This window comes from Antechinus flavipes, chromosome 2, assembly GCF_016432865.1.
Source record: "Antechinus flavipes isolate AdamAnt ecotype Samford, QLD, Australia chromosome 2, AdamAnt_v2, whole genome shotgun sequence".
Lineage (NCBI taxonomy): Eukaryota > Metazoa > Chordata > Mammalia > Dasyuromorphia > Dasyuridae > Antechinus > Antechinus flavipes.
In genome coordinates, this window is record NC_067399.1 from 437,997,880 (window position 1) to 438,013,415 (window position 15,536).

Genomic DNA, 15,536 nt, shown 5'->3' on the forward strand with positions numbered 1-15,536 from the left:
TTATTTTTGTGTAGGTTAAATTCATTGAAAGTTTTTTTTAATACATCAAAAGAATATTAAGGTTTAGAAGATGGGTCAGCAACTCTAATTCATTCTGAGGAGAAAAAAAAGGAGTAAAAAGTATATCAAGGCTGTGACACTTGGCTATTTTTGGGGGTATATATCTGTATTTCTTTCTGGATTTAAATCAGGCACTACATCTAAATAGTACTCCACTCCACAAAGCTATTTCTCATAGTCCCTAATGAATATCTTAGCCACCAATTTTTTAAGCAGACATTGAATTGGGTACCAAACAGGTTGGTCTATACTTGCTGGACTTCAGCAAGATGCTTGAATTTTAAGCAATATAGATATTGAGATACCTGGGAGAAAACTCTAGCCTTAGGGCTCTCTAGGGAGCTGAATTTATTTACACTAAGATTTATGTAGTACATTTTGACTTTGAGTAACAACCAAGCAGAAAAATAAGGCTGAGAGGGATAATGAGACAGGACTGGGGCTGGGTTGGGACTGGGAATGGAGATAGAACTGTGGTAAGTAAGGACTCTATCTATCTTCCTCTAGCTCTCTCGTCTTACTGTATGATGTCCTGGTTAGCAAAGTAAACTTAGGCTCCTTAGATTACTAGAAAAACTTTTGGAGGAAAAAGTTTGGCCCAATCACATTGGCAACCCTTGGAAATGGCCATTATGTTATTTATTATATAATTATTATAGTATTATAGAAATTGCCTTATGGGATTCATTTTTGAAGGGTCTGACAAAGGGTCTCTATTGTACATGCTGTTTTATGATTCTGTGGTGGCAAAGAAGTGATACATTAAGAAAATATCCTTTTGATATTTTAGACTTATAATGGTCAAAGTGAGAATAATGAAGACTATGAAATCCCTCCTATAACTCCTCCTAATCTCCCAGACCCCTCCCTTCTTCACCTGGTGGACCACGAGACCGGTTATCATTCACTCTGCCACAGCCTCCCTCCAAACAGCCTGATACCAACATATTCTTATCAAAACATGGACCTGCCTGCCATCATGGTGTCTAACATGTTGACTCAAGATGGGCACCTCCTTTCAAGTCAACTACCCACAGTAAGTAGCCTTTTCTCTTACCTCCACCAGTCTGAATTGAGATATTTCATTGAACATAATTGTTCTTTTGCTGTTGTTCTCATTACTATTGGTCATGAAGTGAGATGAATTAAATAAATGTTTGATTCAATGATCGTTTCTTTAGCTTGACTAGGCACTGGGCAATAAAAAAATTACAGAGCTCATGATCCTAGATGATATGAACAAATAAGGAAATAAGAGATCATTTGAGGAGGGAAAGACTGACTATATCAAGGGGGATTAGGGAAAGCTTCCTGTTGGAGATGACAACTGAGCTGAGCTCAGAAGGAAGCTAAGGATTCTAAGAGGTGAATAGGCGTGAGAACATTCCATGCATGGGACTCCTATGAGATGGAAGATGAAGGGCCAAGTTTAAGGAACAGCACATTGGTTATTCTGGCCAAAAATTATAGAAGGATTACTGCAAAATAAGCATGGAAACAAAAATTGGAACTAGCAACTTTAATTATCAAGCTGAGTAGATGGTATTTCATCTTAGAGGCAATAGGGAGTCACTGGAAATTATAGAGCAGGGGATGAACTGGTCAAGTCTGTTCTTTAGGAAGATTATTTTGGCAACTGTTCGGGGGTAGATTGGAGGGGAAAGGGGAAAGCCACTTGAAGGCTGGGAGTCTCATGAGGAGGCTATTGCAGCTGTTCAGGTGAGAAGAAGTGAGATATTAAACTAGGAGGTGGCCAAGTAGAGAAAAGGGGATAAGTGGAAGAGATGTTCTGGAGGAAGAAATGACAAAACTTGGTAAACAATTGGTTATGTGAGCCAAGGGAGAGAAAAGAGAATGATTCTGAAGTTGCACAAGTGCATGATTAGAAGGATGGTAGCATGACTCTTCATGGCAATAGAGAAATTAGAAGAGTAGATGAGTTTAAGGAGAAAGGTAATGGACTGTTTTAGATATCACAAGTTTGAATCACCCACAGGAAATCCAGATAGTGGTTTCCAATAAGCAATTAGGGCAGCTAGGTGGAGCAGCGGATAAAATGCCAGAGCTAGAGTCAGGAAGATTCATCTTGGCAAGTCATTTAACCCTGTTTACCTCAGTTTCCTCATCTACAAAGTGAGCTAGAGAAGGAAATGACAAACCACTCTAGAAATTTTGCTAAGAAAACTACAAATAGTATCATTGAGAGTCAGATTGAAATGGAAAAAGATTGAACTGTTGTTGTTCATACTCACATATGTATGTATACACACACATACATGTATAGATCTATAAATGTGTGTCCATCTATAGATAGATAGATATTCTCCTCCCCTAAGGACCTCTTCTGATACCTTGTCAAGGCATGGAAAGGGCCCTCCAAGAGTTGCCTGGTCAGCAAGCTCTGACCAGTCCTACCAAACCAAAAGCCATAAGGATGGTCTGAGGACCCCAGACTAACTGAGTTCAGAGACTCATCACCAGAAACTTGCCCAACAGATAAACATTTTTGCTATGCTAACTGATGAAGCTATTAACCGTGCTATGTTCTGAGGTGTGATAGATTTGTGATCTGTGTCTCCAGAAGGGGTGCCCACATCCATGAAATCCCCTGCCTTTCAAAACATATATGGTCCACACGCTCATTATAAGTTGCTCTTCTCTATTCCTTCAGGGATATGCCCAGAGGACAACAATTTCTTGGCCTATTTCAGGTAGTGTCTGAAAGAAATAAAACTGAATCCAGCTTTTCATTAATTCAGACTGGCCTTCCCAATCCCATAATCCAATAGTGGAAATAAGTAAGGTTTGACCTATTTTATTTTCTGTTTCTATGGAATGAAATACCTGCACAATAATATTGCCCAGGGAAGATGGTGTCAGATCAGGTACAGATATCAGGTCAGAATGCAGAGCTAAAATGGGGAAGAGCAATTGGCTTACTTGTACTTTTGTTGCATAACACTCAGGGAGAGGGCAAGAGTGTGGGGGCAAGCGGGGGGCAGAAAGATACAGAGAGAAGTAAAAGTAAAACATAATCTTTAGGTGGGGGTGAAGGGCAAGGGAGAGACAGCCCCTGCCCTCCAAGGATTTACAGCCTGGTAGGGAAAATAGGACATAAATAAGAAGACTAGGATACAGGTCTACAAAATGAGATAGAAGGAAAATGTCAGGGTGGTATGAACAGCATGATGTGAAAGGATGCAGAGAAAAAACATACCCAAACAGGGTGATGATGGAGCCCTGGACTTGGGGTGAGGACACTTACTAGTTGTGAGACCGCAAGCAAGTCATCTTACTGGTCAGAGCCTCAGCTTTCTCATCTGTACAGGGCACTTCCTATATCATGAGGCTGCAGTGAAGAAATTACTTTGCAAATATTAAGTAATTAAATATTTAAAAATAAAAATATTAAATAAAAATAAAAAATATTAAAGCCACTTTACAAATATGAATTGTGGTTGCAACTTTTATTAAAAGGTAAAATTGGAAATTTATATTAATCTAGTTGAGTCCAGGCCACAGACTCATAAAACCTTTTTTATAATTGCAGAATTCAATTCCATAAACATTTATTAAGTATCTACCCTATTCATAATTTGTAGATTTAGCTCTGGAATGGGCTTCAGAATCCATCTGGCCCAACCCTCTCATTTTAAAGATGAGAAAAATTAAGTCTGGAAAGGCTCCATGATTTTTCCAAAGTCATATAGGTAGTAAAAAGCTGAAGTAGGATTTGAAGCCAGGCCCCCTGACTCTATGTCTAGAATTCTCCCCAGTGTACCATATTTTTGGCATGTTAGTTGGGGCTGAGAATGCAAAGATTGACACAGTTCCTATTCCTGGAGAGCTCAATAGGAGGTGGGAGAAATACACATAAACAGGCCTGATGCTAATCATCTCTAGTGATTTTGGTCCCTGCTGTGGATAGCTCTCTTCCAATATTATCAACACCCGGCCTGACTTTCCCTCTCTAATCCCAGTTCCTCATCCAGGATTCATTCACTCATTCTAGAAGTTTTATTAAATATCTCCTATGTCCCTGGCACTGTGCTAGGTGTTGGGGATACAGATATGAAGTTGACCTTTCAACTAAAAAGCTTTCATTCTTTTGGGAGTGCATGCTAATGTCAAATCCAATCCAATAAATATTTATTAAGCACCTACTATGTGTCAGGTACTGTCATAGATACTAAGAATGGAGATTCAAAAATGACACATTCAACTGAAGAACTTACATTCTTTTGGGATTGCATGCTAATGACCAATCTAATCCAATAAATATTTGTTAAGCACCTACTATGTGCCTACTATGTCATAAGTACTGAGGATAAAGATTCAAAAATGACATATTCAACTAAAGAGCTTACAGTTTTCTGGATGCTTATATTAAATCCAATCTAATAAATATTATTAATATATGTGAAATACTATATTAAGTACTAGAGATATAATTAACATAAAGAAAGACAGTCCATCTCTCAAGGAGCTTACAATCTAAAGGAGTCAATACACAAAGGGAAAGCAGAAGGAGGGGACAGGAGAACAGGTGCTAGTGTATCTTGTTCTGTGGAATTGAAACCACACAAGACAGCCCCAAAATGGAGGCAAAACCCAAAAGGAAGAAAAGAAGGGGAAAGCAAAAAAACAAAAAATGACTCATCACTGCCAGTTCTCTTTTCTCAATTTCCCAGGTAACTTAGGGAAATGAGAGATCTATTTTAAATCGAATTATCTGAGTCTTGTGAGCTATGTAAAACCATCCCATGAACTAGCTTCTACGTAGTCAGCAGGGTATGGTGGCTCTGTAATTCTGGGCAGCACCAGGAAGACCTAGATTCAAATCCTACTCTAACATAGAGTCTACACAGCCCCAAAGTCCAGTTTCTACCCATTATAAAGGAAGGCATTAGGAGGAGCTTAGAGTTCCACCTTCCAGTTCTCCAAACGGAGGGGAAGAAACCCAGACCAGTGGTGTAAGTCAGGGCTTGAGTTAACAGTTAATTATGCTTTGACTAAGGCAGTGGCCCAGAGCTGACTTAGCAAGGGTTACTCCAAAGCTGGAGGGAGGAAAGGGAAAAGGGGAGTGGGAAGGAGAGAGACAGAAACAGACAGACAGAGAGAGGGAGGGGAGGAGAGAGACAAGAGACAGAGACAGAAAAATGATTATTTAAGTCTTCTAAAGTAGAGGTTGCTGGTGGGAACCATCCAAATCATTAAAACAAGGGACTGTCTCTCTTATATAATTAGCACAGTTCTTGGCACATCATTTACACTTAATAAATAATTTTTCATTCATTCCTTATCACTATGACCTTTCATCCTGTTCCTGCAGATGAGAACGCTCCTTTTCCACCCCAACCCATGTTTATTCAACCTTTTGGGAGAAAACAGAAGTCCAGATTTTCTATTTTTTAAGGGATCTCATTGGAAAGCATTTGGAAATGGTCCCTTTTTACTAAATTAAATATTCTTAAGGCTTCTCTCAGGGTTTGAGCTTCTTAGCTGATTAAACATTCATTTCCAAGACAAAAAGAGTCAATTTGGTGCGAAAGATATTTTTTTCTGGTTTAATTTAAAGCACTGCACCTCATTCTGACCCCTATTTTCATAACTCGATAATTTTATCCTGTGTTGATTGTCTCATTTTGAGAGGAGATATTGCACTTATAAATCAGTTTCTAAAATACCCAAAGAAACAAGAAGAGTGGAATTTATTAAGCAGCTTCTGTTATGTCTGAAATAATTTATTTTGGAGGAGTCCTTGGGAAATGCTCTTTGGTATTTTATGATCGTGTTTTGCAAATGTAGCCTCCCAGTCATAAATCAAGGAGAAGCCCCTGAAGAGAAGGTACCAGCAGTTTGAGGGCCATGGAATAGAGATCTGGGGTCTGTGTCTTTCCCAAATAATCCCCCTATTAGGGCTTCAGGCTTTGAAATAAAGCCCAAAAGTGAAAGCAGAGCCCAAAGGGAAGGAAGCAGAGGGAAAACAAAAAACAAAAAAGACTCATCACTACAAGCTTTCTCTCCTCAGTCTCCCAGGTAATTTAAGGAAATGAAAGATCTATTTTAAATCAGAGTTATCTGAGCCACGGGAGCTCTGAAAAACCATCCCGTGAGCTTGCTTCTAGATAATCAATATAGTATGGTGGCTCTGTAGTTCTGGACAGCACCAGGAAGGCTTGGGTTCAAATCACACTGTATGGCCAGGAATAAGAAATTTGATTTTTTTTAAGCCTCAGTTTCCTCATCTATGAAGTGGGATTGGTAATACTTTTAGTATCTACCCCTGGGCAGCTTGGTGGTACAGGGCATAGAGCACTGGACCTGCAGTCAGCAAGATTTCTCTTCCTGAGCCTCAGACACTTCCTAGCTGTGTGACCCTGAGCAAGTCACCTGCCCTGTCTACCTCAGTTTCCTCATCTGTACTATGATCTGGAGAAGTAAATAGTAAATCTCTTCAGCATATCTGCCGAGCAGAACCCAAATGGGTTCACAAAGAGTTGGATGTGACTGAAACAACTGAACCACACACAAGTATAAAGACAAAAATGGGGTGTGGGATAGGAAAGAGGGAGGCCATGTTCAGCAGAGAGAATGGCAGAGGCAGATATGGGGTTGTGAAGCCCAATATCCATTTGCTTGTTGATTGGGAGCTTGAGAAAGAATAGCATAAGCTAGGGCTGCAGTAAATGGGCTGCAGCCAGATTGGAGAGGACATCGGGTACCAGACTCAGAGGCTTGGGGCTTATATTTTAATTGTGGCAGAGATTCATCCAAGGCCTTTGAACAGAGAAGTGACATATTCAGACTTCATCGGTCATAAATTTAGGTCTGAAAGAGAGACATCCACTCTAACCACCTCACTTTAAAAATAAATGAAGCGACTTGCCCAGCATCGCCCAAATCGGGAGCAGCAGAGTCAGATTTTGGTCCCTCAGGCTTCTGGCTCCACATGCAGCATTCCTTCCATCTCACTATTTGTGTTTGGGAAGACAACTGGCATCTCAGATCCAGAGCTGGAGAGGGCCTTAGGAGCCATTTAATCCAACTGCCTCATTTGACAGATGAGGAAATTGAGGCACTTGCCACACAGATAGGAAGCACTAAAAGTGGAATTTGAACCCAGATCGTTTGGACCAAATAAACCATCATTCTTTACACTGTGCCATTCTACCCCAAGATGTGAGGTCATTTTTAGACATTCTCCGTCTGACAGAGTACTAATGGGTTATCCAAAAAGGGAGGAGCCTGGTATGGTACCGGATTCTGAGTCAAAAGACTCATAAACTCTGGAATTTAGAACTAGAAGGAACCTTTGGAGTTATCTCCTCCTCCTTTTACAGATGAGGAAACTGAGAGGGCAAATGACTTGCCCAGGATCATAGAGATTAGCCTTTAAGGCGGAATTTGAACTCTGATCCTTGTGATTTTTAGTCTAGTGCTCAATCTCCTACACAATGGCTTTGGACAATTTACTCCAACCTTTCTTTAGGTCTCAGTTTCTTCAACTGAAAAATAAAGTTGCTTGAGATGACCTTAAAGGTCCTCTTCTCTAAATCTCTGACTTTATGAATATATAGCAAGCAATTGGAAATCTAAGGCCAGAATTCAGAAGGAAAGGGAGGCTTGAAGAGATGTATATATATAGATAGAGTGTCCCATATAAATGGAATCTATAATGATCATTTATATTTTCTATTTCAGGCTTTATTGAAAGAGTACAAATATGCGGGAGTAAAAATAGTTCTATTTTATGGAACTTGTTATAGGTTTGGGAGGCATCTGCATAGAAGCAATATTTGAAGCTGTGAGAGTTGATGAGAATAGAAGAGCAGATTGATAACTCATTAGCCCCCGTTTCACCCAAAGGCACTTAGAAAGGTTAAATATGGGTGAGAGGAAAGAATAAGATGGCAATGTGGGGCACTGCCTGACCAAGGAGAGGCCCAGGCACTTTAGAATAAGGATAAGGGTTGAGGTTGGGTGGGGAGAGTAATGAGGAGAGGTAGAGGATCTCTAAGGATCCCTTCCCCACAGGCAAGATTCATACAGAGCCCAGGCCAGCCCTACCTCACAAGCTGTTCAGATTCTTAAGAAAATGGGAGAGAGGAGGCTAGTATGGATGAAAAGAGGCAGTCTAACCATTTTTTTCTGAACAATTTCAATAAGGACAGTTAACATTTATATAGCACCTTAAGAATTTTTTACATATTTTACTATATATTATCCCACTTTACATAGTTTGTATAATTTATCCCATTTTATCCTTACAACAACTCTGGAAGGGAGATACTATTTTTAACCATCTTATAGATGAGGAACCTAAGGTTGGAGGTGATTAAGTGACTTTTCTGGAGTGACGCAGGGCTTATATGTGTCTGAAGGCAATATTTGAACTCGTCTTCCTAATTCTGATTCAGTGCCATCTACTTTGCCACCTAGATAAAAAAAGAAGACAATTGGATTTTCAGGTGCTCCTAGGAAGAGCTATGAGCTGGGGTCTGTTGGTCTATACTCAAACCCTTAAGTTTGTAAAAGCTTCAACCAGCCCTGATTCCTGATTTCCTGCCATTATTTTGCATGTCTGGTTTTCCATGTGTACTAAGTCAGAGAAAGGACATCTGAAAGGAGATGTGATATACTGGAAAGAGCACTGGATGTGGGGTCAGAAGCCCAGATTCTACCTTTTACCAGCTGTGCCATGTTAGGCAAGCAACTAATATTAAGCCTGTTTACCTCGGAGTGCTATCTGGAGAAAAACTATTTGAATTAATCTTAAATTACTATAGAAATGTGAATTTCTATTTTTCATTCAGCAAGCATTTATTAATGTGCAAGGTACTGTGCTAGGGATCAGAAATGCAAAAACCAAAAACTAAACAACCTCTGCCCTCAAGGAGCTTACATTCCCTTAAGGAATATTACATGCCCACTGATAGATAGGGTGAGGGAGGGAATCAAGAGAGACATACTGTGGAAAAAAGGAAGTGGAATCTAAGCGAAGGTCTGAAAGAAGGTAGGAATTCCAAGAGACAAAGGCTAGAAAGGTGAGAGTCCCAAGCAGGGGACCAGCCTGAGGAAAGAGATGAGATATAATACTGGGGAATGGCCAAGTTTGGCTGGAAAGCAGAGTTCATAAAGGAGAGTAATTTGTGATAAGCCTATAAAGTTAAGTTACAACCACAGTGTGAAGGGATCGAAAAACCAAACGGGAGTTTCTATTTCATCTTAGAAGCAAAAGGAAACCATTGACAATTCTTGAACAGGGGAATGACATTATCAAACTTATATGTATTTGAAGAACTTGGCAGGTATTTAGAGAAGTTAGTGCAGGAAAAAATGAGAAGGAGTTGAACTATGGTGGTGGCCATGTAAAGAGGAGGAATTGAGGATGAGAGATGCAGAGGCAGAATCCACAACTGACAGGGCATGGAGGGTGAGGGAGAAGGAAAAGTTAGGGTTACAAATCTGGGTGATTGGAAGGATGGTGGTCCCTTCAACAAAGATGAGGGAGGCTGACTAGCAGAATGATGGACATGGCAGGGAGGAGAAAGGAGAAACAATATGTTCTGTCTTGAAGTTTAGTTTTGAGTTGCCTATGGAACAGAAAAATGGAGCTGTCCAGCAGGCATTTAATCTAGGATTAGAATTCTGGGCAGTCTTCATTACTCTCTGCTCTAACCTAGCCCAAAGAAATGAGGTAGAGATCAATTGTTGAAGTTGCAAGAGTTAAGGCACTCTCTGGGGAAGAGCTGTGCTTTTGATTCAAAGGACTCAAGTTAAAATCCTACTACTTATTACTTGTGTGATGGTGAACAAATCATCCCATGTATTGGTCCCTCACTTCCTTCATCTATAAAATGAGAAAGTTGGACAAGATAGCCTTTAAGAGAAAGGTGTCTTCTAGCTCTAAGTCTGTGATCATATCAGGATCCTCTCGGGGAAGAGGGGGGTCAAGAAATAAGCACAAAAAAATCCTAGTTGTTTTTCTGTCTCCATATGAAATTATTTGGCATTGCTGGCAAGGAATGGCTTCATGTGTCAAGCTCAAAGACTGAATGGAAGAGCTCCTTATTTCCTCTTCCCTGATACTGTTACCACTTGGATTCTAGGAAACAGGGGTCTGGTGTGAGGGTGGGAGTGGGATAGGTGACAGTAGAAGACTCCAATTATAGAGATTCTTCATTTTTCTTGATCTCAGCTGAAAGGAGAGGACTCCTTAAATCTTTCTCCTTTTTTTAAAGTGAAGGATTATGGTACCAGGCATTCCATACCAGGTTTGTTCTGGAGCCAGCTCATACAAAAGAGAAAAAAAGACAGACCGAGAGATAGAGAAAAACACATGGTGGGGTTAAATTTTCATTGAGCATTTACACCTTGAAAATAGGCAAACACTACAAATTAGGGCTTGATTTATTGCTTTATTGAAAAGTGTTAATAATGCAGATTAAATTTAAAAGTGTGTCATGAGTATATTTTTCCTCCCAGGGAGACAGTTATTAAACATTTATCAACACAATCCAGCCTCAAATTCAGATGATTTTGTGTGGTTCATTTTGCTGAAGTGTTTCCTTGCCCTTCCCCCCTTTTCTCATTCTTTTTTTTTTTGTTTTTGGTTCCAGGGGATGATTCTGTGGGTACCAGAGTGAGAAGGGATATATTTGGGAATGAAGATGAGGTAGATGAGGTAGAAACAAAAACAAAAAAATACTGCCAATGTCCCTTCCAACTTGGAGATACAGAGGATGCTGTGATTTTGTGCAATCAGGAAGACCTGAACCAGTAATTAATGTGAAATATCTTCCAGGCTCAAATGTTGATGGCCAGAATTCTGTCTGATGACATAAAAAAGATGCCCAGTTAAGCAATCACAGAGCAGTATCTCTGCTGAAGCCCCTCAGGCTTTGCACAGAGGCTTAAATCTGATTTCATCTTGAGGACCATTTACCTAATCCACAAATTTGGCTCTTACTATTCCCTGCTGGGAAGCTTCTCTTCCTTAGTTTCCAGTATGCCAGAGCCCCTTACATCACTCACTCTCCCTGCAAACTAAGACCTCATCAGTTTTCAGAACTCATTTCAAGAAGTCATAGAATTATAGAAATAGATGAAAGAGAACTGATTTAATTTAATAAACAACTAGTAAATATCTGTTATGTGCCAAACACTGTGATAGGTACTGGAAAAACAAAGATAAAGATGAAATAATCCCTGTTCTCAAAATTCTTACATTTAAATATATACATAAATACATATAATATATATATTTATTGATATCTTTTGTTCTTACCTTCCAAATATACCCGTTCCTTTTCCCCACCACAGTGAGTCATCTCTTATAACAAAGAGGAAAAAAGAAAGGAATGATGGGGGTTGGGAAAGAAAAGGAGTTCAGCAAAAATAATCAGCAGCCTAAGTGGGGGACTGTGAGTATGGAACATGCTGTCATATTCATTTGAGGAGCTCTCACATTATAGGGAAAAGATAAAAAAGTATAATGTAAGTTAATCTGAAAAAGGAGAGAGCAATAACATCTAGAGGGAGGCTTGAGAGAATAATTCAGGAGTACTTTTTGGAAGAGATAGCTCTGAGTTGAATTTTTTGGGGGGAAGAAAAATAAAACAGCACATTTCTATCCTGTGCCATATGCTTAAAAACAAAGATTAGATACTCTCCCCCCCAAAAAAATTCAGATTTTAGCAATTCAACCTTTTAAAGTTACTTATTGTTTCTGAAAGACATTCTCAATGCAAGTAAAAAGCAGTTTGAGTAACAGTATCTTTTAAATATATGTGTGTGTTATACGCAATACACATATTTACAATTTTGAGCTGAATCTTAAAGGATTCCAAGAGGATAAGTTGAAGGAGGAGAATATTGTAGGTGTAGATGTCATTCTGTAAGCATGTAAGGGTGGGAAGTAAAAGAGTAAATTTGAAGAATAGCTAGTAAGCCATTGGCTAGAATGTACCATGTACAAATCAGTGAAAAAAGGCTAGAAAGTTAATCAACAGACAATTTATTAAGAGCTTACTGTGTGTACTATGCCTTAGCATAGAATTGAGGATACAAAGAAAAGTTTTTTAAAAATCTATCCTTACCCTCAAGGAATTTGTTTGGGAGAAAATATGTAAATAATTATGCACATACAAGGTATATACAAAGTAGATGGAAGATGATTTCATGGAGAAGGCAGTGGGAGAGTAGGGAAAAGAAAGGCCTCCTACAGATGTTGGCATTTGAACTGTGTCTTGAAAGAAATCAAGGAAGGAAGGAGGCAAAAGTGCAGCTAGAGCCTAGAGTGGTGGAGAGGAATAAATCATTGTTGCTGTTGAGTCATTCTTCAGTAAGATCTGACTTTTTGTGACCCCATTTGGGGTTTTCTTGGCAAGGAGACTGGTGTGGTCTGCCATTTCTTTGTCCAGTTCATTTTGCAGAAGAAGCAGCTGAGACAAACAGGGTGAAGTGACTTGCCCAGGGTCTCATATCTAGAAAAGGTCTGAGGCTGGATTTGATTTCAGGTCTTCTTGACTTCAGATCTCTATCCCCTTGGCAACCTTGATGCCTCAACTGCACCACCTAGTGTTAGAAGACAGGAAAATTAGAAAGGAACCAAGTCATAAAGGATTTTAAATGACAGGCACAGGACTTCTTGTTTGGTAATGAGGTAATAAGGATCCACTGGAATTTATTGATAAGGAGGTAACGTAATCAGACCTGTACTTTATGAAAACGCTTCAGCAGCTACATGCAGGATGGATCGGAGTGGGCAGAAATTTAAATCAGGGAGACCAATTAGAAGGCTACCATGGTGACTGAGTGAGTGGATGAGAAGGGACATATACAAGATTTGTAGAAGTAAAAAGGGCAGGACCTGGCAATAGATTGTTATTAAGTCATTTTTAGTTGTGTTGGACTTGACCTAGAACCTATTGGTGGCCAATTAGAATCAAATTGGTTTTAGTTTAAAGCCTGCTCCTTAAGAAAGAAGTCTAGCCAATAAACCCCAAGTATCTTGGGAGGATTCGGAGATACAAAAGAAAAAAATGCTTTCAAGAGAATCTATAGGTAATGGTATGATTGCCCTGTGTAGGCAGAGAAAGGAAAGGAAGGAGGGAAGGAAGGAAGGAAGGAAAGAAGGAAGGAAGGAAAGTAAGAAGGAAGGAAGGAAAGAAGGAAACTAGGAAGGAAGGGGAAAAGGAGGGGAGGAAGGAAAGGAGGAGGAAGGGAATGAGGGAGGAAAGAAAGGGGGCGAGAGGGAGAGAGGGAAGAAGGGAGAGAGAGGGAGGGAGGGAGGAAAGAAAAGAGAGAGAGGGAAGGAGGGAGGGAAGAAAAGAGGGAGGGAGGGAGTTTTCCAACTGATCAATTCCAGTTTGTAGGTAAGTTTTACTTACTTAAGTTGTTTGTCTTTCTTTCTCCAAGAGGACCATGACATCAGAGAGGTGATGCCATAATATGCAAGTGACTTGGATTTAAGTGAGGGAGGGCTATGCAACATCACTTTCCCCTCCAGAATCATCTGGGTCCAGTGGCAAGATATAGATCAGGATGACCAGAGATGGCCCTGGATGCAATAGGAGACCTTGGCCTTTTCAAGATAAAGTCTTCAATAGGTCTGCATGGATTCAGTGACTAGGGACAGATTGCAATTGAGACAAAGAATCTCCTCTTTCACCTAATCCCCCCCCCAAAAAAATCTAAATAAATAAATGAATCTGGGAGGTAAAGACCCTCAAGGTTTCCAGCCAAAACAGAAGTGATTGCTGTTCTGAGTCAATCTGAGTCAATCAGGACCCAAATGATGACTAAATGGGGCTTGGCTTAGGACCTATTGGTGGCCAATTAGAATCAGATTGGTTTTGGTTAAGAGCAGGCCTTAAAATCTAGGAACAATAGAGAGTTATTGAAAATTTTTGAGTGATAGAATGATGGAGACAGATCTATGCCTTATGAAGAGTATTTTGGCAGCTACATCAAGGATAGATTTGAAACAGGAGTCTCTAGGCTGAAAGACCATAAATTAAAAGGGTATTACAATAATCCTAGCAAGAGATGACAAAGACAGTGACTAACTATAGGAAATGAAAAACAAGTTGCTATGGAGTTGGAAGCAATAGGATTTTGGAGCTGATTAGATGGAAATGGAAATAAGAGAAAGTGAAGAGTTAGGAGTGATTCTAGTGTCATGATCATAGATGATTGAACAAAGAGTGGAGCCTTCAACAAGAGTAAGGAAGGTTGGAAGAGATGTTTGCAGGGGAAGACGATTGAGCTCCATTTTGAACTATCAGATTTGAGATGTCCTAATTCTGCCACTAGCTCATTGTGGTGCTAATTTAGACAAGTCTATTCATTTTTCACTTTATGGATGGAAAGATCCAAAAAGGAGATCAAAAGGTCCACCCAAAGCATCCTAGCAAGTTGGTGATTGTCAGAACTTGACCCCAAGTCTCCTACCTCTTCCTCTAATCCTCTTTCCACTATATCATGCTGGCTTCTGTTTTTTCTTAATGAATTTAGTTTCTAAGTGTTTTTGCTTTAATGTTAAATATTTAAAAATATTTGAAGAGTACTCTACCACCATTTTTTGCTAAAATTTCACACGGAAGGATCCTAGTAAATGTTTGTTGAATGAATAAGTAAGCGATTAGAGACTTTGTATTTTCAATGTTGTATTCATCTTTTCTAGTGAGTTCTCAAAAATGAGTTGGAGGTTTTAATGTCCTTCTGTACCTGCTGGAAATACTTACAGATCCTGTACCAGCATGGGAATGTCCAAGTATATATGTTCTATGTTAGGCAGACTGGTTATATGTTTACCCAGCTTTAGAGGAATGGTAGGGAATAATCTTATGCTAGTCATTGATGTATATAGATCATCACAGAAGAGAACTAAGAAATCGTTGAATTCAAACCCCGTGTTTTACAAATGAGGAAGCTGGAACTCAAAGGAATATGGCTTGTTCAAGGTCACAAAACTAAAAACTAAAACAGATTTTATTTCACTGTCAATCCAGAACTTTTCCCATATGCCATACTGCTATTATACTAAGATATTATACTGACTAGAATATAAATAGGTTAAAATTAATTAAGAGGTAACTATGTCATAATGAATTATTAAGGGAAAATTGGGGGCTCTTGCCTTGAGCATTATTTATTATTACCTCCTGAATTCTCTCTTGGGCCCCCATCAAAGACAGAATAATAGAATGGAAAGACTCTGGATTTGACTCAGTGTGACTTTCTTAAAGGATCTCTGAGTAAGGGAACTGGGAAGGAACTGAAACACCTAAGTTGAAGTATTTTGTTATGTGGGTGCCCAATTAACAATTCACTTGCCCAGCTATCACAAATCAGGCTATATTACAAAGGCAAGAATATGCTGTGTATCAGAGAGAGGCATCTTAGAACAGAGACATGGAATGCCAGAGCTAGAGAAATCTTGCAATATAAACTCCAAGTTGAAAGGGACC

At 39.5% G+C, this 15,536-nt stretch overlaps 1 protein-coding gene across 7 annotated transcripts in view; it reads left to right on the plus strand.

The window, feature by feature from the left end:
- The window catches only part of TOX2 (TOX high mobility group box family member 2), a 305,414-nt gene that overhangs the window by 197,006 nt on the left and 92,872 nt on the right, over window positions 1–15,536 (plus strand). For all 7 annotated transcript variants that reach the window (XM_051979107.1, XM_051979108.1, XM_051979110.1 and 4 more), the window contains one exon: window positions 851–1,096. In XM_051979107.1, coding sequence (XP_051835067.1) covers window positions 851–1,096 — 246 coding nt within the window. The remainder of the gene's footprint in view (window positions 1–850; window positions 1,097–15,536) is intronic.